The sequence below is a fragment of the Equus asinus genome, chromosome 6 (assembly GCF_041296235.1).
Source record: "Equus asinus isolate D_3611 breed Donkey chromosome 6, EquAss-T2T_v2, whole genome shotgun sequence".
Taxonomy (NCBI): domain Eukaryota; kingdom Metazoa; phylum Chordata; class Mammalia; order Perissodactyla; family Equidae; genus Equus; species Equus asinus.
This window is the reverse complement of record NC_091795.1, coordinates 50,825,921-50,853,118: the sequence shown is the minus strand read 5'-3', so window position 1 is coordinate 50,853,118 and position 27,198 is coordinate 50,825,921. Positions and strand designations below refer to the sequence as shown.

The window sequence follows — 27,198 nt, the reverse complement described above, 5'->3', positions numbered from 1 at the left end:
AGCAACGTAGTCAGCCAAGGCTCTATGGGATATAAAATGTGTAAATACTGTGAAGGGTGATTGCACAGCCCCCAATGAGTAAGGACTACTGCCCAAGAGTGTATCCGGAAGAGCCATCTAGCTTCTAAAATCTATCAGGACGACTTTTTTGTGGCTATGCACAGATAAATCCAAGCTCTTCTACTTTTAACATTGTAGCCTCTTGACAGCTCACTCATGAACTGGTTTCAAACGTCCCTGAGCAGAAAATTTTCTTCCTATAGGCTAATAACTGGCTAATTATTTCTGCTCTGAGAATCCTTTTTTAAGAAAACAAAGTGGTGGTTTTTTTTTTAACCTATTTGTAATGCTTAAGGCAACCTAAAGGGCAACTTGGCCAACCTCAAAGCTTAGGACATTGGTTCTACCACGTAAACTGTCCCTGATGAAGAGCAAGACTCAGACTTGAGGTGGACTCGGGAACAAAAGGACTTCTTGTGGAGCAATAGTCCGAAAAACAAGGTGAAGTACACTATCTCTGTGTCTAAAAGCTAAGTGAATCATAAATAGCTGAAACATATTTAAGAATAGTTTGCTCTGAACTGATTGGGCATATTGAATAAGTCTCACCTCACTTGGATGAATGATCTTATTAGTATATTGAGACCAAAGTATGGGAGGCTGAGTTTCCTTCCTGTTCTATCTGTAGGGGAAGGAGCTTCTGGACCAGTCACTTCAGTTAGGGTGTCAAGTACAAAGAACTCATTTCAGGCTGGATCTCCTGTTATGTCCCCCACTAGGGTACAAAAAAGTGTATCCCAGCTTGCATTACACTAGTCTTTTTAATAGGTGAACAGAAGAAGAGACACTTAATACAGTGCATATTGACCTACAATAAGCTCCAAAGAAATGCTCACACGGCGAGAGAGCAAAGGAAGCCTTTTGAAAGTGGAGCAAATACTTCCACGTCAGCAAGAAAATATCCAGTTTAGTTAGCAAACTTTGGGGGAAAACATAATTTCCATGAGTGTCCTAACAGAAGTGAGAGCAGTGGTATTGTTTGGGCATTAGATCAATTAGAGGTGGATCAAGGAAAGGACTGGAATTTTAGATATCCATCTTTCCAAGACCTTTTTGCAATGGAAATAACAGGTTTCCCATGTAAACTTCCCCAACTTAGACACAGCCTTTCCCACTCCAACCTTTGTAATTTCTCCTCTCCTTCAGGTTTTAAAGTTTACATTTGTAAAGTCAGGGTATTGGTTTCAGCAGTTTTTTTGCTTATCTCGCAACACAGCAATTAGTAACAAGGAGTTCTATCTGCCACCCTGTACAGATGAATTTTTTCTAATCATGGACAGTGAATAAGAGAGGTGGCTGCCACTGCCACAGGAGCAATTTCAGCTGGTGTTATTAGTACTTGAATGCTCAGGGAAGACCTTTTACTTTTTCCATACAGTCAGCTGCCTTTTGTCCTTTATTTTCACTTAATTTGTGTTGAACTTCTGGTTGAGACTGCTAGTTTCTTCAATTCACTCTCCCCCTTCCCCTTTCTAGTAGAGGTTTATTCCCTCGGGTTCCCAGAATGAAATTTTAAATCAAAATGCTAAGCGGGCTATGAACCCCTGGTTACCAGCAGGGAGGTGGGGATAGGGGGCTTTTGTCAATCCCAGTAATGAGCAATACAGAATATAAACTATGCTTAAACAGACGTGAAAATTGAGAAGACTATTTTAAGACAGATCTAAAAGGTAATCAAATATACATTAAGTGAGAAATGATCACTGAAATAAACTCAATGACTACAAATGCAAAAAGCACAAATCTAAATTGGATTTCCATTGGGGAAAACACAAGCCATGAAAGACATTAAGTCTTAGGAACGGCTGGAGGAACCTAAATATGGACTAGATATATTACCGAATTACTGTTAATTTTGTAAATTTACCCAGAATGCATCATAAAGATGGAAAGCACAAGAGATGGTGAGAAACTCTACGACAGTACTTACTTACCAAAAATACTACTTTTAAATATTAAATATATTTTAAATAACTTTATAATCCAGACATTTTGTCCATGAGCTTTTAATCACAGGACCGAAATCAGTTCATAGGCGCAGGTGACTGATATTTTTCCCATAAAGACTTAAGCCTTTCATATTATTACACAATGAATTCTGCTGGTAACTTTTTGGGAGGAAAATCCAATACATACACTACCAAATCAGACCAATTAGCTCCTCTCAGGATTCTAGTATTTTTTTTCAAACTCCATCCTTGCTTATCTGTTGGCATCGAACCATGAAATGTTTGCATCTTAGGTAGGCCTACCAAAGTAGATTAGACACAAAAGTGGGTAAGAACAGTCTGTGAAGACTGACCTGAACTCATAGTTGGTTTGCTTACTGCTTTTTTCAAATCTAAGGTGACATCAAACACGAGATGTACTGTTATTTTATGTACCACCAAGGAGAAAACACTGGCAACTATGATAGTATTTATGAGTCCTGCAAAATGCATGAATTGATTATACCAGCCTTTTTGACATTTCATTAATCTCTTCACACTTTTTCAATTTCTCATGAATAAAACTGCATTGCTTGGCATTTGGTAGACAATTCTTTGCATTATAGCCTACCGGCAGTTCCCTTGCTTAGGTCCCAAGAAAAATTTGGTTGCCACTTTCCAAGAAAATATGGAATTGTAGTTATCCTTCCAATAATGAATATTTCCTTCCTTAACTTCAAGTTTATGTCCTGCTACTTCTGTATGCCTTTTTGCATATATTGTACAGTAATATTTTGATGCTGAACAATCCTTTGGAAGACACTTTTTAAACAGCAATTAAACTAACAAATGCATACAGCCAGCTATGATTAAGTTCACAAATGAAAAGGCAAGAATAGAAGTTAGTGATATTGCTTGGACACAGAAATTGTAAGATAGCATGGATTTTGAGATATACCTCAATTTCAGAGAAGCTAAAATGTAAAGAAAAAAATGCATCCTAGAATTGGTGAGACATGGTGTCAGGCATCTTGGCATAGGTTTACAGCTACATCTTCACAACCGTGCCAGGACTTAGGTTTGTGATCCCACTTTTCAAATGAGTTCAAATGACTTGCCCCAATTCCCCATCTAATGAGCGCTGACACAAGGGTTCAGACCCACTTACTATGAAAGACTATTCCAGTTCCCCTCACAATTTATAATTGAGATGCTGCCTTGTTTCTAATTAAATAGCACTGTGGCAAACATCGGAAATGGCCAGTTATCAGTGTGCTTTGCTGTCAAATACCCTGAAGGCTGAGGCAAATGCATAACTTAAAAATAAGCAAGAAGTGTCCACCCTAGATTTAATTTGCTATCACTATCATTTTCTCTAGTTTGGGTCAAATTTCCTCTTTGCCCAATCCTCTCACAAAACAATCTTCCTGCAAAGGATCAAACTATAGAATAAAATGTATCTCTGATGAGATCTACTTCAAAGAAAGAAAACAATTCTCATGTTTCTAGTTCGATTTATGGATTTTCCTTGAATGTATCCAGCTTATATATTTTAAACCTTGAAAAAAATGATTCTTTTTATAGCCTATAGCTATAATTATCGTTATTCGTTTAAAGGTCTAAATTTACTTTTGTCAATGGTTGAATCCCTAGTTGCCAGTCATTTCTAATTCAAAGTGGACTATCCTGGTTCTGAAGCCAAAGATTAATTTCTTGCAACATCCACAACATATCAAGAGTCCAGGGAGTTGGCAGTGGGCTGTAGGAGGATAAGAAAATTATATATGACCAATGTGAGAAATGGTCACGGCTATTATAAACAACGTGAACTTTATAGCAAATTCAAGAGAGAGTGAACAATCTGGACCTCGACTCTTGGCTGATCCAAGAAAACCTCTCAAAAGAAATTTTTAGGCAAACACCAATAATAAGACTGAATCAATGAATTTAACAAAGCTAAAGTTTTCCAATATTCTTTGAACACTGGAATTCTTACCATTTGCAGTTCTAGAAAAAAAGCATCTTATGCAGAATTACATTCTACTGAAATGATGGCAGTTTTGCCAAAGACCTATAAAATCAGGAGTACAGCAGCTAGACCAAATTGCTGATTCAACATGAAAATAAGGCAGTTCAAATGCTTAGGTTTTAGTCTAGTTTAATCCTCTGGAAACATGTTCCCTCAAGCTGATTTCCTGTTCCTATCCCCTTAGTTCCACCACTTTTTTGTTTTTATAGGCTGTCTACACATTTTTTCCCTTCCTCCCACCTTTCTTAAAGGGATAACACGACTTCTAAGGGTTACATTTTACAAGAATATAATTACTCAAAAACATCTGCAATAGCTTCTTGCATGGGGGTTCCTGATCTAAGGCTAATCTTCAATCTGTTACACTTAGCCAGAGGAGACAAGAGACAATGCTCTTTAATCGCAAGTAAAGGTAAAATGAGTCAACCCGTCACAGGAGGCATTTGTTTCTCGGGAACAGAAGGTGTATCTCAGCAGCATGTTCATTTTACACAACTGCTGCCTTTACTCCCTAGAACCTTAGAAATATTTGTAAGACAACAGGTATCAAACTTCATTTAAAAATGGTACCTAATACCTAAACACAAATAACCACTTTCATTAATAAAGGAATAATTTTGAGCCAATAAAGGGAAAATAAATGTAAACCAAGTTTATTTTGCTTTTTTAAGTAGTGTTCTTAAAGCACTACAGCTTGGTAAACAATGTAAATTAGTATAAGTCATCTCAAAAGCCAGAGTTTTGTTTTGTTTGTTTTTTAATGAGTTGTTAAAAAGATGCAGCCTATTCTAACAGGATAAATATTTTTAACCATTTCACTTCGAGTTAATGAAGGCTCACAAATGAGCAACACTCCTCATTGAGGAAAACAAAAAGCTGTTGTCGACAAGCGACAGCACACACACACAAAAACAAAAAGAACTGTGTAAAAATAACTAACTGTGTTCCCATATTTTTTGAAGTCGCTTTACAATGGGATGATATGCACATGATCTTGCTGCAAACTTGTCATACAGACTTGTAATACATGTAGTCTAGACAAACGATTCAGTCCAAGAGGTGCTAACTTCAGACAATGCAGCACTATAATCCTTTTAACAACGCAATTTGTTTTACTCATTATCTTTTCTTCTAGGCTGAAATACAGGCTAGAAAGAAAATGCTCCCTAATTAAAAACTGGTATTGTTTACAGGAAAAATTGTATAATTTTGCATTAGAATTTACAAGTATAAGTTCAAATTGAATTTGCCTCCTCCCCCATCCCAGCCACAAAATGGGCATGAAGTAAAATTTTAAAAAATGCCTTAATTTTCAACTTCATGCAAACTAAATAAAGATGACCAAAACAAAAGCTTAAACAATGGAAGGATATTTCACAGAAAATTTCTTATACAAAAAACACATAAGAAAAAGGGCCACTAGGTGACATTTTAATTTACAAATTGGCATCATTTTGGTCGACAAATATCCAGATGCTGTTTTCTTCTGCTAATAAGAGTCGCAGAGAAAAAGAAAAAAACAAAAGAAAAAAAAAAAAACCAGCTTGACTTCTGATTTTAATCACACATTTCTTCTGGAATTTCATGTGGATTAAGGATGCCAGGGACAGACATTTGAAGTTTATGTTTCTCTTCCTGAGCCTGTCGAAGAGCTGTTTCTCTTTCTTCCAGAAACAAATCAGATGTATCTTCACCTGCAAACTCCTATGAAAACAGATAATTGAAATATCAACATAATAAACTTCAATTTTGGAAAGTGACTCACCTTTGGGAAAAAAAGTGTGTAGATAAGCACCTTGCTGTTTATACAAGGGATATAATTTATCCATCAATTGGTTGAGTTTAAATTATAGTATGTTGAATATAATTCTATGTAGCTGAATTAAAAAAACCAAAGGTGCTAGTTGGGGGGGGGAAAGGTTACATTGTCTGATGCCATATATAAAATATACTTCAAAGCAAAGATATTAAGAAAGCTGTTTCTCTTAAGACTAATGATCAATTAAAACAATTGTCATTGTCTTAATTGTAGTGTTTTAGGTAATTTTCACCCTTCTTTGCATTCTCTCTCTACTTCAGCAATTAGTTTTTATACTTAGCTACTATATTTACAAACTATTTGTATTTTGGAGGAAAAAACCTGACTATCTTCCGTGACCCAATTCTTATTTAACAGTCACGAATAAGATAATCCACCAATTATTTACGGGTTTTATGATACTTTTGAATTTCTTTAAATCAAAATATAAGAAAAATCCCTCTTCCCATAAGTTTGAATGGAGCATTGTATGAGAACAGTAGAAACAGGCTGATATGTGCTAATTGTCGTGGTTCCCTAAAATGTATTCCTCACTAACAAAATGGGCATAAAATCCCAAAAGGAACTACAAATGTGTTTCGTTCTCACATTCCACTCCTTAAAACATCTGTGGGATTCAATCAGAATATCGAAAGAGATATTTAGATCATCTAAAATGAATTATATTAGTAACAAGTTTCCAAAACATTTCAAATCTATCCTTTTCCTAGCCCTGATTTATAGTTTTTCATTCTGTAATCAGTCTCAGACTAATAAGGCTGTACATTAAAAGCACACTCATTTTGCATTACAAATAAAGTGGTTAATTTTACAACGCAACAATGAAATCATATTTAGCCTTACTATTTCCGCAACTGCAAATAAAATACATACCTTTATTTGTACTAGGAAATCCCTAAGATGTTCCTTGAAAGCGGGAATATCCTGATTTAAGCTGAAAAGCCCAGTCACGAAGAGCTTTACTTGAGCACTGCAAATCAAAACACAATGATTAAATAATCACTTTTTTTTAACTGAAAAATTTAACTTTATTAAAAAGTATATTTACTCTTGTAGATGAGGGAATGCAGACTTAAGGAGATTAGCCACATATTCCTGAATAAACATTTGGTTGTTAACTGGATTTCCAGGATTTAATGGTGTACTTATTTTTCCTTCTTCAACCAAATTAAACATATATGCAAGTATTGACGCATGCATTGTCAAACCTGTTGATAAGAAGAACATTATTAACTCCAAGATGTAGTAACAACTGGATCACTTAACATTTTTATGGCTTTAAATTCTCACCAGCAGTATGTGAGGTGTCTGTCACAACAGAAAAGATATGCTGAAGAATATCACAAAAATAAGTTTGATAGAAACTCTGAGCTGCAGCTTCTTCTTGTGCAACGTTTTGTAAGAGTGTAAAAAGTATCTGTAAGCCTAAAATACACAGAACACCGACAAAGTTATTACAGTCTGATAACAGTCATGATAGTATTTCAGCTATTAAACTATTCTGATTCAAAGCCCATTCTCCCTTTTTGCTAATGACTAACAATTATTTGCCTAAATTATCTTGAATTAGTAATAGAGTTCAACTTGAATCAACGCCTGCTTACTTACAGACTACAATCTAAGTAATAACCATTACCACCTTTCCACCATTTCTGAAGGTATAGTTGATTCCCTCCAAATCCACTCCCAAAACAGCATAACGAAGTAGACACTTCTATTACACAAACCAATTACTATTTAAAAACAAATCAAAATCACTCCTGCTAGAAATTTCTTTTGTTTTATCTTTAGTTGACCTGTAGTGCCACAGAAGAAAAGCATTACTGGGGAAAGGAAAATCTTACTGGTGAGGATCTGGATAAGTGTTCTCCCTACCTTGAATTTTATACCCATAACTCCATCCTGCTATGGACTCACTCTGGAACAGACAAGCTGCTTTTAGGACTTACTCAGACCTACATATACAATTGATGCACTCAAACAAAACCCCGACAATAGGTGATACCTACCTGTCTACAACTATACATCTGTCTGTAAGGATCTATACAGTTTGTGGACTGGTAGGCTAATGAACAGAAGGACATCATTTTGTGTACTTACCTGTATCTGCAACATTCCTCATAGTATGTTTGAAGGCCCAAATAATGGAATCTAAAACAAGTTTAAACTGTGCAGGTGGAATGGCCAGGAATGCTGGGAAACAATGAGAATTGACAGCCTGAAGTAGTAAGAAAAAGTTTGTTCTGTGTTCAGGATATTCTTCAAAGTCCTAAAAATAAACCATGGGAACACAATAAAGTTTCAATGCCTTAATTATGTTAAATGGGAGGGAAAAGGCCAGCCCTAATTCAGTATCCGTGTTTAGAGTTGTTAGGGGACCCCATAAGATGTATGGCCTCCTGAAAGGCAAACCCTAATACAATATAATTCACCTCTTACGGAAGATGAAATTACCATTTATTACACAAATGAATTACCAAAATGGAGAAACACAAGGTCATCTTATTATAAAGAGAACTCATCAAAACCCACATAAAGAACATCACATTTTCTGCTAACTCTGAGACTATCACTAGCGCTTTGAGACCACTAAAACGATCAGAAAAATTGTTTGCCACTGTATAACTTTATACACTTACATCTATATTTTTTCCTTATTGGTTAACGTATTGTCCCATTTCTTATAAGCATATACTAAACTTTTATAAGTGAAAATGTAGACCTGCCTTTTTCTTTATTTAAACAAATTAATACCACTAAATTGTTAATGCCTAAAATGCAGCAAGTTTTCAATAAATGCTAGCTGCTATCTGAATAAAAGTTACAATCTATCAAATTTACTCCACTTGTATTAAGATTTTTTTGTAGTAAATTAAAACAACAAAGCAAAACAAGTATCTTCCTTATCTAGAAGTTCAAATATTTAACTCAAGACTAAAAATCATGCTACACTCACAGATATCATTAATACTTTCAAGAGTTATAAGGATATACTGCAGAAATTCCCATGATATAATTGAAATGTAAATCACATACCTTATTTATCATATTCAATGTGCATTCAAAAACAGCATCAAATATTTGAGGTATTTCAGCTGTTATATGTCCTCCTAACTTGTTGACAATAATAGCCATAGTACTAAGCACTTCTGGCTCTCTAGCAGCTGGGACATTTCTCTGATAATCAATAAGAACTGCATCCAACAGAGGAGGAACAAAATTTTCAGCTACCTGTTAAAAAAAAAAAAAACACAAAAAAACTTGTAGGCACTTGCTAACTGTTATAAACCACTTGGTCAGTGCTGTCTATAAGATTTAGGTTGATCATCTGCTGAAAAGCGGAAACTCCTATGCTTTGATTATGTTTCCATACATTAGAAATTTTTACCAAAAGAAACCAAGAAATCATAATCAGTTTGGAAGGGTCATGGACACAGTATAGTTCAAATCTGTAATTACTAAGGAAATTGAGTCCCAAAATCAAGTGATCTGCTCCAAGTCACTGTGGGAGGACCAGGATTTCCAAGAATACTGTGTATGTGGGGATGAGTAACCTAAAAGGAAAGAAAAGTCCTTCTAACCAAGATTATATCAGTTTCTTGAATGGATAATGCCTATAAAAATCAAGGCACTCATATTTAACCAAAAGTAGACATCCCCAATCAATGTTTTTTTAATGTAATAAATGCTAATTACTAAGTATTCCAATCAATAATAACCAGCACTTACTCTCATTAAAAAAACTGGAACTGTGCCAGAAAGACTGTGGGTTTCTATATGACTTTCAGTAAACAAAGTCACACTAATTTCTAACTTTGATGTTTTTAATAGGTTCTCTATTAAGATTCATACAATAAATACAACCAATGTTCCATTTAACTGGAGATTACTAGCGTTAGTAGTATCCTGATGTAGAAAACAAGTCTAGTAAGATTTGAAGGATAAGCACAAAATTATTTTTCCAAATACCTACTTGATCTTTCTTAGAATTGGTTCTCATTTCTGCCCTTGACTGAAATAATTCTTTCCCCACAAACTGGATGTGAAATGTTGTCAAAACTCTTTGAATTCACTGCCTCAAACCTCAAAATAAATCTTAGTTGTAAAATATAATACCCTCCTTGTTATTATTACCGATACGCCTGAAATTTGCCCAAGATATTATAAATTATGAACTTCACAATTCCTTCAATTCATCCTATCCATTACTTTCCAATTTTAAATACAGCTCTGATCTCATAACCCACATGTTCAAAACCTTTTAACATTTAAGTTTGATAACCTTGAGAATTCCACAATTGCTTTCTGAACAAGTTTCTTGAAAAAGACTTCCTCATCAAAAGAACAATATTCAAATTTCAAAATAATGAAAGTAAATAGCATACAGGTAAACCACTATTTCCACACAGCAGTGATAAAACAATAGGATTTCTTGTAATGTTCCAAGGATCAAGAGAATGAAAAGGTATAACAATAAAAACAATTCACATTTTTCCAAGTTGAGGCATACAGAGCTCGTTTAGTTCCTGAAAACCATTTTCTTTTCTGAAAATGATTAAGACTAAAAGGAATACGAGAATAAGAGTGACTTTCAAACCTTCAACTGGGAAAGCACATACTCTCACTGAAGAGGCAAACTAATGACAGCTTTGTAAACTGCTCTGCAAATCATGAGGAACACAAAAGTTCCATCTGAACTCTAAGGATCCGTGGAAAAATAAAAATGATCCAATCTTCTCAGCGGTCTTTTTACATATTGCCACCACCTCCCACTAACAGCAATTTCGTTGGAAGATGGTATATAACTGATAGTATTTTAAGGTACTCAAGGACTCCAATAAATAGAATGCTATAAAATAATACCAAAGGTAGACATCTAAGTTACCTTTAAATTGGCTAAATGCATATAGAGATATACTATATTCCAGAGGATACAGCATCAACTCAAAAAACAAAAAGCACAACATCTCACTTACCATCTGTGGATCATTGGACCGGCTCACCCAACCAGATATTAACTTTAAAGTTTCCCTTTTTACTGTTCGCATACTTCTAATCAATGGTTGCTTTGTAACCATCTCACCTAAAAAATACAATCAAGTGGAATCCAACTTCACAACTAAAATTCTACATTGGTAGCTACATGTGCTTCAAAGCCTATTAGTTGTCATTTACCATTAAAAAACTTAAAGACAAGGGTACACAGACGAATTTATTGGGAAAATAAACTAAGACTAATTTTATAAGGGAAGAGGCATGCAACTGGTCAAAAAAAATTGTCTAGGGTCATCTGGGAAGTGAGGGGGTTAATTTAGTACTGTGAGAAATACTGAATGCTTATACCAAGGCAGCCAATGAAGAAGTGATTTGTTATACAGCATTCCATTAAGAATTCAGAATCACTTACCATTAGCTTGGATAGCTGCAGAAATATTTTCACTGAGGCACTTGTATACATTAAGCATATCTAAATAAATTCTCCCAAGTTGAATTACAAAGGGGTGTCCAACAGCTTTGCAGGCTCTCACATTTGTTTTCAATATGCTACCAAGCTGCTTGACTGTTTCAGGATCTTTAAGTATATCCACATTCTGTGAAGGATAAAAACAAATTCCATTTATCACATGAGAATTATCCCTGTAATTATTAAAACAAAACACACTAGCCACCTTACTGCACACCACATTTATAATCCTAAATGGTAAAACAAACACGGAAGTCTTTCTTAATTGTACCTACAACTAAGAATAGAGTGAAATATTCCCAATTTACCATCAAACAAATACACTACAATTTTTTTTTTAAATGTGCAAAAAACACATAAAAGCAATTATGGATCAGCTATACATGTCAAAGGTACTGAATTTGATATTTTTGTAAATAACATTGCCCTCTTAAATTCCATTAAAACTTTTATAAAAAGTAGTAAAACTTACTTTGGTTGCCTGCTGGATTATGCTATCCCAAACTTGATTAGGGAGTAGCATGTATTTTTCTATCAAATGTTCTTGTACTGTTTGGTCTGTCTGTGCACCAATCATGTACCCCACAGCTTCATAAAACGTATGGACCTATATTAAAAGGCAGACATTTTACTTTTATGTACTATAGTAAGAAAAACCACAAACAATTTACGTAACTACTGAAACTAATCTTAATAAATGTCAGAAATAATTTATATTAGGTAGGAAAACAGCCTAACCAACTTCTGCTTCAATTTCTGCTTCGCTATGAAAACTTAACCAGAGGCACTTGAACTAAATCCAATAGTGGCATTCTTTCTATTCCCATTAATGAATTCTAATTAAAACAGTAGTTACATTTTCTAAGAAAAATATGCTTAGTGCTCCACATACCTGTTGAGGCTGCAGATCACAAATTATAGTGTTAATGTTGTTCAAAATCTCATCAATAAATGGCATGACTTCTCCAACCTGAACCTGAACAAAATGCCTGCGGCATTTTTGAGCTATTTTAATGAAAGTATCACAAGCCATGTCCTGGACTCCATCATGGGTCTCTAACAAAACAAAACATTTATCAAAAAATTTTCAAGAGAAATTTTGTCTTTCGTTCAACAAAAATAACAAAACATATTAAATAAAGATAAAATACCATGCATGAATTCAAATAGCTTGTTAACTACAGTCTTCAAAAATTTCCAGTGAGCTCTTAAAAATCTTGGATATTGACCTACTATGTACATGATATTGGACGCAATAATAGCTTTATTATCTTTGCCTCTTTTCTGTTCACATAATCCTAATAGATCCTGTAAAATAAGACAAATTTCAGTTACTTATAATAAAATATACTTATCTAACAGTTCTAGTTCATACATATCACTTGCATACCTTTATAACAGTAACAAGAAATCGTTTTTCATCCTCTTCATGCATTGCTCCACTAATGGAGCCTATTGCCCAACATAACGTATTCAAATTTTTCCATGACCATTCTGTACCATTCACTTGATTGTGAAGCTTCTCAGTCATTATTCTTTCTGTATCTACATAATCCAGATGAGTAAGATAAACTACAAAGGAAAGAAAAAAATTCCAAATGTTTCAAATGTGAAACTTAATGAGCAAAATGATTTTTACTAAGGAATAATAGCACATTAGTAAAAGATGGGTATTAACATTTAGAAACTAAATGTACCACATTTCATAAAAAATATGTCCACCTCAGAAAAGAATTACAAAGATAAAGGATTAAATTCATAGTATTTATTAACTTACCTAATGTTTCTCTCATATTCTTATACAAATTTATGGAATCTGTATCCTTCATGAATTCTCTTACAACTTCTCCCTGATCATTTTCTACAACCAATACTTCCTCTGGTTTAGCCATACGACTAACCATCAATAAACGGACCTATTCAACAAGAAAAATCTATTAGATCTTTGAAATCAGCCGCAGCAAATGTAGCAAAAAAAAGAGATGCACTTAACACCAACATATCAAACAAAATTATCCACACAATATAAAATATATTTAAAATGTAATTCTACAACAATGGTTTTCAAACTTTATCAGGAATAAGAAATCAACTCAAGTTTCCTGTGTCTCATGTGCAGACTGATGAGTGGCCTCTTAATTTGCATTTCTAATGAACTCACAGGTGGTGCTGGTGCTGCTTGCAGAAGGACCACACTTGTCAGAGCCATAAATTCTCATACCAACCCATGCTCTAGTATTCAACATGCATGGAGAAGTTGCTGGATTCTCTTTTTGCAGCTTACTTATTTACATAGTTTAGCCAAAAATTAAAAGCCAGTATTTGCCTTTACTTCTCAAAATCACAGTAAGCAACGGGAAGAGCATTCAACCACCCACTTTATTGTTACCTTGGATAACACAGGCAAATACAGCTGTCTCCTGGGAGGAACATCAAAATGTTGACTTCCAGATAGCAATGGAGACGCAGATGTAGAGAATGGGCTCTCTCTATACAGTTCAGCTGCCAAATGATTCCAGTACTCAAGACAAATCTTAAAGATTTCTGTTTCCTCCACTTCTGATACCAACAGCATATAATGAAGGGCCTACACAGAAGACCCAAAACTATTAAAATAATCCCTTAGGTATTATTAACCAACGTCAAACTGCTTTCCACTTCTTATGTTAACAGGAGATAAAAGTTCATGTTTTACTTTGCTCAACTGTGAGGTTTCATTATCCATCCAAAGGACTGCAGAAATTCTATAGAGCAAATTGTGCTTTCTTCTGACATGTCCTAGAACACTTCAAAAACCTTACATACTTGTTGGGTTCAAAACATCTGTTAATTAATTCTCTGACAAAGGTACCAACATTAAAAAACATTTGGTATACTAACAGCAAAAAGGTGGAAACAGTCCAAAAGTACACCAACTGATGCATAGACACACAAAATGTGATATATCCATACAATGGAATGTTATTCAACCATAAAAGGCAATGAAGTACTGGTACATGCTGTAACATGGTGAACCTTCGAAAACACACTAAGTCAAAGGAGCCAATACAGAAGACCATATATTATGATTCCACTGACATGAAAGGTTCAGAAAAGGTAAGTCCAGAGACAGAGAACAAATTAGTGGTTGCTGGGGGCTGGGGGGTGGGAGGTGGGGGTTGGAATGAAGGAGCAACTGTTTCAATGGGTACCATCATTCTTTATGGGTGATGAAAATGTTTTGGGATAGATAGATGATGGCTGACAATACTGTGAATGTACTAAACGCCACTCAATTCTATACTTTAAAATGGATAGTTTTATATTATGTGAATTACACCTCAATTTTAAAATAAGGTCTTCAGACTTTTCATCTTAGAAATGAAATGTCTCCCTTTAGGAATTTAATTTTGATTATAAATTATTTATCTGGCATTATGTAGAACACAAAATCAAAAACCCTATAATTCAGAATTGACAACATATATCTATAATGCACAAACAAGTATTAGGTAAGAAGTTATGTCAAAAGGTACATACATTTTAGAACAAAGGGCTAAGAGTTTTTATTACGTAGAGAACAATTTCAGATGCCAAAGGCTTCAAAAAGCCTACCTCCATGAGTGTTTCCCTGAGATTTAATCTTTTTTCTATAAGTTGACCATGTTCCTTAAGAAAAGTACAGAGAAACAAACTGAGATTTTGAATAAAGTTCTGTTCATCATCTTTTCCATTTGAGTATGCAAGTCGAATATTGGTATTTAAAGGAAGCATCTGCAAGTTTAAATATGAACCATTAGCCTGCATTTTATAACCAACAACAAAAGACACTACATTTGATTCCATCACTCTTTTACTAACATTAAAACATACAGAGTTAAACAGCTAACTCTTCACTAGAGCTCCCTGGGGTCTGTTATACCTGTTTCTCTGTCTCTGTGTCCTAGCTTTTGACTTTTTTTTTTACATGTTGCAAGTAGTAAGATTTCCTAAAAGATTATTCTCTGACTTTCCCCCTGTATCAGGCAATTCCCTCCTTAGCGTTATTTAAAATGTAAAAATACTCAATTAATTCATTCAGATCAGATACATATACAGGTAATGTACTATTATGATTAACCTCTACATTAATTTCATATATACCTAAATCAAAGTAGGAATAGACAATCCCTTCATTTCAGAGACATACGGTCAAAAGCAGCATTGATATTAAACCCTAGGTTTCAATCTTCTAAATTTTGTAGTAATAAATTACAATATTCCCAGAACCTATTTCAAGGGAATTTTCAAAATTTTCATAAAATGTCTAAAATACTTTAGTTTTTATATAATGAACATACAATCACATTATAGCTCATCTATTATGATAAGTTGTGCTGAAATGGTTCAAGTCAAACCCAACTTTTTCTAAGGCACTAAAACTGTTCAGTCAGTTTTTAAGAGCACTGTACCTGTTTTAGCTGCATCATTGTCAGTGTAAATAGCGTTACAAATTGTTCCTCATATTGGCTTACACTCACACCAGCAATCTCAGTGAGGCACTTCAGAGAGACATTTCGAAACATTGGAACATTCAGGAACTATTTTAATAAAAAAAGGAAGCTATAAAATTAGATGGCCTAACAAACTTTACTTAAAATTAACAATTAGAAAAAACAAAGGATTTAAGAATCAGGAACATAGAGAAAAAAAGATAAATGGGTGATCCGTATTGTTGCACACATATATTTTAAGGAAATTTTATCATCTACCCAAAAGACAGTAAACGCTTTAGAAGCAAATTTTGCTTTCTTTTGATGTGTCCTCAGAAAGCTAAAAAACACAAACTTGCTTAGTAACTTCCCTAGGACCTATTATATGACTTTTAAGGACATAATGTTTTCTGTGTAATCTAAAGATCTTGGGGCTGGCCTGGTGGCGCAGCGGTTAAGTGCACACATTCCGCTTTGGCGGCCCGGGGTTCGCCAGTTCGGATCCTGGGTGCCACCAACGGCACCGCTTGGACAAGCCATGCTGTGGTAGGTGTCCCACATATAAAGTAGAGGAAGATGGGCAGCAGATGTTAGCTCAAGGCTAATCTTCCTCAAAAATAAATAAATACAAAGAAAAACAAAAAGGACCCAAGATTTATAATTGCTTAGGATTTTAGGAGATGGGCAACACACCCACAATTAATGAAAAATGTGGGAAAACTGGCTTTTTCATATTCTATTGTTGAGAAGGTATAAAAATGGCATACCATTTCTGGACAGCAATTGGTAAGCATCCAATGCCTTAAAAAATGGACATACCTATTGACCTGATACTTACATGTATAAAAATTTATGCAAAGTAAATATATGGACAAGCGCATAATTGTCCTTCCTATGTTTAAGAATGTTTCCTGCAGAATTGTTGACAACAGCAAACAATTTTATGTAAATTGTCTAGCAATAAACAAAATGATGGCTCTAATACTTTAAATTAATGTATTAGAACAGAATATTACCTTATCAAGCCCTGAACTACAAAGCCTCAAATCTAAGTCACAATGGTCTGCTTTTACAAGGTCTTGATCAAGCACACAATTTATTCATTCTATCTGCCAAGAAAACACCTGGAAAGATAATGCAACCAACTGGTAACAGGTTATTTTTGGATGAACAATTATAAGACTTTATATAGGCAGTACCTGATAGTGCTTTAAAATTATCAGGAAAAAAATACAGACTTTCCATTTTGTAGAAACATGTCCTCGCTCACCTCATTGTGACCTATACAAACTAAACTCAAATCAAATCTGTTCAACAGTTGTTCACACCCAATTCTTGAGATTCCATGTGGATAAAGTGGTACAATCATTAAGATTTGGACACTATGTCAAAGAATGACTACTTGAAACAATGGAAAAGTTCTCCCGAGTAGTTTCCTCGTCTTAGAAACAAGGTTGGTTATGGCTATGAATACAGAATGGTTTTTCTATAATGAAAGAGCATTACAAGTTGCAAGAATATATACAACTATCCAGTGATAAATATAACTGAAATGTATTCACTATACCTTATAAATTAATGTGCTGATTAACTTGGTCTCAAAAATATATCCCAGTGGAATCCAGTTAAGAAATCTAAGCAATGTTTCCAAAGTTGCATGTACAAGTGGAGCATTTTGGGAATTTTCCTGCAACAAAAACATACCTATAAGTAATGAACTTCCTACAATTAATTATCTGAAAAAATAAAATTAAAAGCACTTACCATCACAAACTGACACAGCTGAAAAATTTGTGAGAACTCATTGCACATGCTAAAAAAAAACAGGTGATCAGTTTAGAAGACACGTAGATATGTATTTACATACTAACAAAAATTACTAAAAAAGTCAACCATCAGGTCATTAAAAACTTGAGTTACTTGTATTCAAACACAAATATCAATAACTTCATCAAAAGCTACAAATTTTACTGTGTAATATCACTCTTTAAAAATTTACCCATAAAGACTGCCATAAAGAACACACCATTTCTTTTCTTGGAGGTTTGGTTTTTTGTCATCCTTTCTCTATTTGAATAATTTCAACCAATCTAATATTTTTAATCAAGATAGTTGAAATAAAACTCTCCAAAATAAGAAGTGGCGTTAGATATACCCCAAATCCTACAATGTGCTTATAGCACACCAAACCAGAAGGAAAATTATAAATTCTGAAGCTAGTTTGAACACATAAAGATATAAAGGTAAAATATTGCTGTGCCCTAATGACTAGAACCAATTTTTATTAGTAAGTGGAAGAAAACAAAGTCCGGCATGTTCTTAGTGTTAACTATACGGGTACTGACAAGATGTAGGACTTGAGGACTTATAAGAATTCAGTTGACACTTGGACATAACTCATTTCCTTGGAACCTATAATTAAGTAGTCTCCATATAAAACAGATCTCAACGAGGTTTCTGGGAACTCTCAATCTATATTCCTTGCATGTGATATATACGAAGTTATCTTGCTGTGACAACGGAAGCATGACATCTTATCTTTAGTACTGGATACTTTTCAAGCCTCCAGATTTGAATATTAGGGCTCACTTTAGGACTACTTAAATTTGTACTCAAAAACAATCAAAAGTTAATTTAAGCTATTAACAATCACAGTTCCTTAAAAATTTACAATCTACCCCTAAATTCCTTGAAATCATTTGGGAAATTACTTAAAAATTCTAAAACAAAACAATTACTTGCCTGTCTTTTAAATGCTTAGCTTTCACTTGGGTTATCTGTCCACTAGAGAAATCAAATACTTCTTCACTCAAGAGCTTAAGAATCACCATATTATTCTGACAGAGACTTTCACTGGTCCTACTTGCTCCAACAATGTCACTGATAAAAGTTGGCCAGTGTTTTGGCCATTCTTGTTTCAGTATCTAAAAGAAGACAGAAAATGTTAAGTTCATTTCCCTTGTCAATGGCAAATAAAACAAACTTCAAAGAAATTGCGTGATACTAAAAGCAGGAGCAAATATCAACCACTTTTCATTTTCTCCCCCTTGATTAAGACAGGAAATGTGCTACCCTCTAAAGAATACACTGGGTATAAAAGCACAACACAGATCAAGTCCTCTGTCTCAAATGCCCCACGACTCCTCTCAATGATCAAAATTGGTCTCACCTGGCTCTAATGTGTATGCGTATCAACACTGCCAGATAAATATGTGCAAATTATCCTCAAAGACTGAAAGATCTAACTCTAACGGATGGCCAAGGAAAGACATTTTCTTTGGCTGGAATCTGGGCCTTGATATATAGTAGGATTTAGACATATAAATTTGCAATGAGGTATTACAACTGGGGATGGAATCATCTTTGACCAAAAGCCTAATGGTCTATATTAAATTTTAAAGACTGTACAGGCATACCTCATTTTAGTTTGCTTCACTTTACTGCACTCTGCAGATACTGTAATGTTTACAAGACCATCCATCAGCAAAAAGATTACGACTCACTAAAGGCTCAGAGGATGGTTAGCATTTCTCAGCAATAAAGTATTTTTTAAATTAAGGTATGTACATTGTTTCTTTAGACATAATACTACTGCACACTTAATAGACTACAGCACAAACATAACTTTTATATGCACCGGAAAACCAAAAAATGCCTGTGACTCGCTTTACTGCTCTATTAATTTTATTGTGGTGGGCTGTAACCAAATCGACAATATCCCTGAGGTACTATTTATTTCGTATATATGCTACGGATTTCCCAACCAGATATTCTGTAATTGTACCTGTTGGTAAGAGGTACTAACTTCTTGTACTCCTTGCCTCTCCCCATTCAAAGAGAGACACGCTAAAAATAAAAAGTCCTCGGTATAAAATGCAGGGTAACTTAGTGAAAATCCAAATGTTTCAGAAAACTAAGTGTTTCCAAAACTTACTAAATGGAAAAGTAATTTTTCTCCTCATATACCAATTATTGTTTTCAGGAAAATTTTTTAATGTATTACACAAAATAGGTAAATATAAAATTTCTCAAGTTAGACTACCTAGAAAGCTTGAAAAGCAGACTAAGTATAGAGATCAACTAAAGGGATGTTGAATTCAAAGGAAATGATTTACCAATTAAGATTGAGATAGATTACATGGAAAGCAAACACACAGAGTACCAGGCAAATGAGCTTTATTTGGGGGGAGAGGGATAATGAGGAGGACTGTCCCTGAGCTAACATCTGTGCCAATCTTCCTCCACTTTTTGTATACAGGCCGCCACCAGAGAATAGATTGATGAGTGGTGTGTGGGCCTGTGCCTGGGATCCAAACCTGTGAACCCCAGATCGCCGAAATGGAGCACAAGAACTTAACCACACCACTGGGCCAGCCCCTCAAATGAAATTTTTAATGAGTTCAATTCATATCAGAGCCACAGAAGTGATGTGTTCACCGAAACTGATGTTTCCTTCCACAGCAAATTAACTTCAAATGCTAGAAGTAGGTAAGCTATTATAGTTATTGTAGAGAAGACCACCACCACTTCTGCAAGATGTTACTCTAGTTATTCAATAAAGTAGGTCTGAATATTTTGGTCAAGTAATCAGTCTAACTGAAGCATTTTCTTCTGAGGAAAACCGAATCCAGTACAAGCTTACCTGAACAAGAATCATATTTAACTTCCCGATATACACCTTTTCCTTCTAAGAAAACAAAAAAGTTTAGATTAAACAAGGGCCTAAAACAGGTCTAATAACTAAGAATATAAGCATAGGTAAGCCCCAAGAGAAAAATGATCGCAGATCTGTTGTAAATGTCTGTGTATATGTGTTCTATGTCTGTGAAAGAAGTAGGTTTAACTTGAAGATTCAATATTTAAATGACTTTCTATGCTCACAATAATCTTCCAAAAAACTCTTACCTCTACACAAGTGGGGTCAGATGACGTCTTGATAATGAGGCCAACAACGTATTTTTTTATTCCTATTAAAAAAAATTAACACTTTTATAGCATGCTCATAAATCTTCAGCATCAAAAAAACTGGGAGAGGGAAAGGGCAGAGTAAAGTCAGATAACACACACCAAACCCATCACCAGCCTTTGTGAAAAATGCAACCATTTTAGTGTACTATTACTTTATATTTTTAATTTTTTGTTAACCTTTACAAAACATAGGTTTAAACAATTACAAATTATATTTTCTAAGATATTCTAGTGCTATACCAGTCAAGCATATCAATCTGCAATTTTTAAATTAAAAAATACCAGAAGAGACTAACATTTAAATGAACACACACAACTTATTTTTATTGGTTAAAATGACAAAAACTCTGAAGATGTAACTTTATAAGCATTATAAATAAGAAACTTATGTATAGTATTTATAAATCAAGGTGTGATGTTATTACCCTTTTCAAATTTACTTTAATTCTAACATTCAGTTAATCCTGGAAATACAATTTTAACTTCTTTCCCACTACAGTGTAGGAAAAATAGAGTTAAGGAGAAATTGGTTGTTTTTAATGTTCTTTATTTAAGGACACCTTAACAGTACAACCTATTCTTTGAACAGTTAAAATTTCACGTCTTTGATTTTAACTCGCATCATTCAGAATTTACTGAGCATCTACTACAGGTCCCCTCAAATTTTAAAATAACGTGGTGCACCTATATTAACACACTCAAAAGGTCTGAAGCAAGATCCCCTAACCAAATTTTTTCCCACTACAGAAAATAATAAAGACTATTCTCACATTTGTTTTTCAGCTTTGCCGCCAAATCATTTATGAAGATTTTTCAATTTGTGGAGATACATGAATTTTTGGAAATACAAGTAAGAGTTTGCAGAACATGTGTTCCAAGTCATCTAATAAATCTGGAGCCCCGGACTCAAACTTTCACTGAGAAGGGATTTACTAAGAAATTTATCGATAAGAATTAGCAGCAAATATAGACAACTTGAAGGCAAAATGCTTATTTGATTGTGAAAGTATCTTAATATAGTAATCTTCATGAGGCAAAGTATTAAATTCACTCTTTTACCCTTTGGATCCCCTTCACTGGTACTTTGAAAATAATTTTTATTATGGTGAAACTGGCCATTTCCTTTAATGTCCCAAATAAAAGCAAAACCACCAACTTTAGAAAAACTAATTATTAAAGCATTTCCTTAATTTTGAAAAAAATTTTTAGTACAATAAAGCCATATATATAATGAGGGTTACTTATGAACAGAAAATGTAACGTTAAGTAGTATCAATATTCATGGCACAAGAAACACTGAAAAAACTGTTAGGTGATAAACAAACGCACAGATATAGAGAACAAGATTATCGGTTATCAGGTGGGAAGGGGGTGGGGGTGGGGCGAAAGGGGTGAAGGGGCACATGCGTTCGGTGGCAAACGGCAATTAGGGTTTTGGTGTTGAACATGATGCAGTCTACACATAAGTCAAATGATGTACACCTGAAATTTATATATTATAAACCAATGTTACCTTAACAAAAATATTAACAATTCTCTAATATCACCTTATATCCAGACAATATAAAAATTTTCCCAATTGCACTCCCCGCGCTAAAACTGCCAGGTACCAAAAATTTCTCAACTGACTGCTACATATGAACACATGCAATCTAATGAAAACTATGTCATTTACATTTTTAAGTAAGTTCTACATTAGGCAAAGATCACAATTACAGACAAGATCCACCAATGCTAAACAAACAAATGCATTGCTAAAACAAATGGGACAACCTTTCAAAAAGAGGGGCTATCTGCAGTCTCAGATTATCTCCCCAAGATATCTATCACTTTCAAAGTGAAAAATAGTACTTTTGTAAATAGAAAACCAGCAGGCACCACCATATGCAACAGACAGAGGTTGGTAAGTGAATAATTAAACATACCGACATCACGTACCCCCCGGTTTGGTGGACTGAGAACACATCACTTGTGTGGTGTTCTTGTCAAAAATCAGTCTAATCATGAGAACACAACAGAAAAACCTAACCTGAAATATACTCTACAAAACAATTGACCAGAACTCATCAAAAGTGTCAAAGACATATCAAGAAGAATTAAGAACTGTCACAGATTAGGAAACTAAAGAGACAAAACTAAAGGAATTACAGTACAGAAAAAAGACACCAGAGAGATTTGTGAAATTTGAACTAAGGTCCATAGTTCAACAATCTCAAGGTCCTTAACATTCGTTAGATCTAATAAAAACATAATTCTGATATTGCTGACCTTTCTTTTTTTTTAAGGTATGCTTTTTGGTGAGGAAGACTGGCCCGCAGCTAACAACTGCTGCCAATTTTCCTCCTGTTTTTTTCCCACCCCAAACCCCAGTACATAGTTGTATACCCTAGTTCTAAGTCCTTCTAGTTCTTCTACGTGGGACACCACGCACAGCGTGGCTGGATGAGTGGTGTGTAGGTGTGCGCCCAGGATCTGAAGCAGCAAACCCCGGGCCACCAAAGCAGAGTGAATGAACTTAATCACTCAGCCATGGGGCCAGCCCCAAACCCTTCTGTTCTTTACACATAAATTACTATCATTAAGACCCCTGAAAAAGAAAAAAAAAAGGGTGATTCTAAAAGTAACTAATAATAATGAGTAAGCATCCCTCTGAAACCTCTTAATACAGACAACACACAGTTTGCAAACAAAAACAAAAATACTGCCTACTCTCTCAGATTAAACGACTGACAATACCATATAGTAAGATATTCAGAAGTTTTCTTCCAAGTCTGTCATAAGCAACAAGACAATATCTGAAACTATTTTGCTGCCTCTTGCTGGAGTATATATGATTTGGAGGCTTTTCTCAGCCTCAGGGAATAAGAAACAGGATCAAAAAGATCCTTCAACTCTTCTGTTACCAATTAAATCAATTAAGTATCTTCTCCCTCTTCTCAAGGGTTTCTAAAATTCACCTGTAGACGGAGCAAAGGCTAAAAGCTGAAAACAGGAAAAAAAGTAAAAAGCAGTCAAAAAAACCTGGAAGGTTCTTGCAAAGTCTCAATTTAATGTCACGCTACAATGACCAGTACTTCTATCCCTGCAAAGCCCTGAAACTATATATAGACAACACCTTTTTGATCAAGTACTGTCACACATACAAGTGTCTGTCTAGAATCTCCTACTGCTAGTCACAGAGCTTATTTGGTCAAGTACCATAACAACTCCTCCAAATCCCTTTCCAGAGTTTACCCAAAATTTCAAAGACAAAAGCAGCTCGATTAAGAACAGCTTTACAATTGTGAACTCCACCTTTTAAAAAATGCAGTAATGGGGCTGGCCCAGTGGCCCTGTGGTTAAGTATGCAAGTTCCACTTAAGTAGGCAAGTTCTGCTTCGGCGGCCCGGGGTTCGCCGGTTTGGATCCCGGGTGCAGACATGGCATCGCTTGGCAAGCCATGCTGTGGCAGGTGTCTCAGATATAAAGTAGAGGAAGATGTGCACGGATGTTAGCTCAGGGCCAGTCTTCCTCAGCGAAAAGAGGAGGATTGGCAGCGGATGGTAGCTCAGGGCTAATTTTCCTCAAAAACAAATTAAAAAAAAAAAGCAATAATGATGCCATGCGTATCAAGGTAGAAAAGCCAAATGTTTACAAGTCAAAAAAAGCAGAGCTTCTGAGAATAACAAAAATATTATCTGACATTTCATAGAAAACGACATATTCTCTTGGTCTCTTAGTCTGTGTCAAATGAATTAGTGCCTGTCAGTTGCTAAAATGACATTCATGTAAAACAAATTTCTTAAAACAAGGTACTACCTTTACAGACTTCATATTCAGTCAAAACCGTAGTAATGTGAAATTATCTGTTTGCAATTATTCAGAAAGCATATGTAAAGAAGCTGTGGTACTTATTCCAGCAGCTTTCTAGGCCCTTCCTTGCGAATCAGGAAGATAGATATGAGAAAAGAAAAAAACAAAAAACAAAAATCAAGAATACTTCACTGAAGGGTTCTCATAAAGTTTGTATGTCTCTGACAAGTCGAATTATGTTCTTATATGGTATCTATGTCATCAAGTTTTTCAAAGGAGTCATACGATGACTCAGCATTCTTACATCCACAGCCCCCCCATCCCATTCTTCTCAATCTGCACAAAAAACTCCCCTCCAAACTTTTTAAACTAAACCTTCCAACTACTTATTGAAAACTATTATTTTTTAAAGACGAGCCATGTATTAATTTCTTCAAAACAAGATACACTAGTATAAAAGTGCCTATCATTGGCAGACAGCTTACGACATGTTAATTTTCCAAGTCAAAAGCTTATGCATTTATCTTTTTATAATAAAACTATTTTCTCAATGTCAAGAAAAATATCTTTGACAGTCTCATTTCAAATAAAAACAGAGCAACATCAGTCAATATAAACTTCTAAGAGGATAGTATCAACTTTAGCCAGCTAAAAAGTGAGATGAGGGGCCAGCCCTGTGGCCTAGTGGTTCAGCTGCCCAGTGTGGACCTACATCACTCACTGGCAACCATGCTGCGGCAGTGACCCACATACAAAAAAGAGGAAGACTGGCAACACATGTTAGCTCAGGATGAATCTCCCTCAGCAAAAAACAAAAAACAAAAAAAAAGTGAAATGAAAATAAATCACATCCTAACTTAAAAGTTACACATCATCCCACAAGTTATTTACACAGCCATATTAATAATCTTATCCCCAGGAATGTCTTGCAAATACTGGATACTAATGGTGGGGTAAAAGAAATGTAGTATGGAACCTAATTTTCATAAAGAGGATTCACTATAAAACCCTTTAAAATATGAGACCTTACTGACTACAATATACTGATAGTGCCATATTCCCATGGAAGCAAAAGTCGTAATTCCCAAATTTAAACCACATGGTTGTACATTAGCATCTTATCTAGTCAGGATAGACTGCCATGAAGTCAGTTTTCAACCAAATACAGCATTCTACCTATTAAGAGAAAACTGCATTTCTAGACAAATTGTAAAATATGTGAGCAAAAAAGGTGCATGTTCCATTTTCTCGCTCTCCCACAGTGGCTAACTTTCATACACACAAAATGGAAGGCCTTAACATGCTATTACAAAAGTAAAACTATGAACAGGCAAAACTGAGTTCAGTTCCAACCACTGTGCAAGTATCCAATCGATTTCACTTTAAATATTTGTTATAAGCTATAAAAATGCAAGTTTGGTACATTCCTCCCTCAAAGCCACGTATAACTGAAAGGTTCTTTTCCTGCGTCGTACATTACGAACATCTGTCCATTTAAACCACAATGATCATCAGAAAGATAGTCAGTAAAATATAGTTATCTATCCTCTTTACCTTACTGTCCAAAGAAATCCAGAATATTGTTCCTATGCCTCATTCAAGGAAATACTTGTGAGAACAAATAGCAAAATGAGAAATAGCTAAAAACAATTCAAAAGTGGGGGTTCTTAACATAGGGCTTCATAGATAGGCTAGAATCAGATTAATTTACTGCCCACGTTTTAGTAATTTTAAGAGGAATCAATCTATAGATTCATCTTTTTTGTGTTTTTTTTGGAAGATTAGCCTTGAGCTTAACATCTGTTGCCAATCCTCCTCTTTTTGCTGAGGAAGACTGGCCCTGAGCTAACATCCATGCCCATCTTTCTCTACTTTATACGTGGGACGCCTACCACAGCATGACTTGCCAAGCGGTGCCACGCCCGCAACCGAGATCCAAACCGGCGAACCCCCAGCCGCCAAAGTGGAACGTGCAAACTTAACCACTACACCACCGGGCCAGCCCCAGATTCATCATTCTTGAAAAGGTTTATGGCCTCAAATAAATACTGAACAAGAATTCTAACACACATAGCAATTAATATTTTAAGTTTATAGCATCATTATTTATAATAGCCCAAAGGTAAAAACACAAATGCCTATCCATGGATGAAGAGATAAACAAAATGGATATACATACAACACAATAGCATTCAGCCTTAAAAAGGAATGAAATTCTGATACATGATGCAACATGGATGAACCCTGGAAACATATGCCAAGTGAAATAAAAGCACAAAATCAAATATACTGTATGACTGCACTTATGAGTTACCTAGAATAGGCAAATTCACAGAGACATAAACTATAAAAATGGTTAACAGGGACTGGGGAGAGGGCGTAACTGGGAGTTCATGTTCAATGGGTAGTTTCCATTTGGGATGATAAAAAAATTTTGAAGATGGATCGAGATGATAGCTGCACAATATGAATTTACTTACTGACACTGAATTATACACTTAAAATGGTAAATACTGTTATGTATATTTTATCACAACAAAATAACTTTTAATTCTATTAAAGATTCAGTCATTTTTCCTGTAACGAAAAAAATCTGTTTTATTGAAATCTACTGCCCTTTAATAAAGTTTGTCTATAAGTGGTTCCTGTCTCCCACTGGTAGGTGGATGCAAGCTAAGGATGAGACA

At 34.9% G+C, this 27,198-nt stretch overlaps 1 protein-coding gene across 3 annotated transcripts in view; it reads right to left on the bottom strand.

Moving 5' to 3' along the window:
• Positions 1–4,654: 4,654 nt before the first annotated feature.
• Positions 4,655–27,198, bottom strand: part of XPO1 (exportin 1) — a 41,712-nt gene continuing 19,168 nt past the window's right edge. For all 3 annotated transcript variants that reach the window (XM_044772520.2, XM_070512051.1, XM_070512050.1), the window contains exons 5-25: positions 20,657–20,718; positions 20,394–20,438; positions 18,494–18,675; positions 17,516–17,564; positions 17,319–17,438; positions 15,731–15,859; positions 14,895–15,053; positions 13,690–13,887; positions 13,078–13,216; positions 12,691–12,872; positions 12,452–12,608; positions 12,193–12,356; positions 11,773–11,907; positions 11,244–11,427; positions 10,813–10,919; positions 8,873–9,067; positions 7,937–8,105; positions 7,127–7,261; positions 6,885–7,044; positions 6,710–6,806; positions 4,655–5,721 (exon numbers count right to left, since the gene is read on the bottom strand). In XM_044772520.2, coding sequence (XP_044628455.1) covers positions 5,575–5,721; positions 6,710–6,806; positions 6,885–7,044; positions 7,127–7,261; positions 7,937–8,105; positions 8,873–9,067; positions 10,813–10,919; positions 11,244–11,427; positions 11,773–11,907; positions 12,193–12,356; positions 12,452–12,608; positions 12,691–12,872; positions 13,078–13,216; positions 13,690–13,887; positions 14,895–15,053; positions 15,731–15,859; positions 17,319–17,438; positions 17,516–17,564; positions 18,494–18,675; positions 20,394–20,438; positions 20,657–20,718 — 2,915 coding nt within the window. In that variant the 3' untranslated portion in view covers positions 4,655–5,574. The remainder of the gene's footprint in view (positions 5,722–6,709; positions 6,807–6,884; positions 7,045–7,126; positions 7,262–7,936; positions 8,106–8,872; positions 9,068–10,812; positions 10,920–11,243; positions 11,428–11,772; positions 11,908–12,192; positions 12,357–12,451; positions 12,609–12,690; positions 12,873–13,077; positions 13,217–13,689; positions 13,888–14,894; positions 15,054–15,730; positions 15,860–17,318; positions 17,439–17,515; positions 17,565–18,493; positions 18,676–20,393; positions 20,439–20,656; positions 20,719–27,198) is intronic.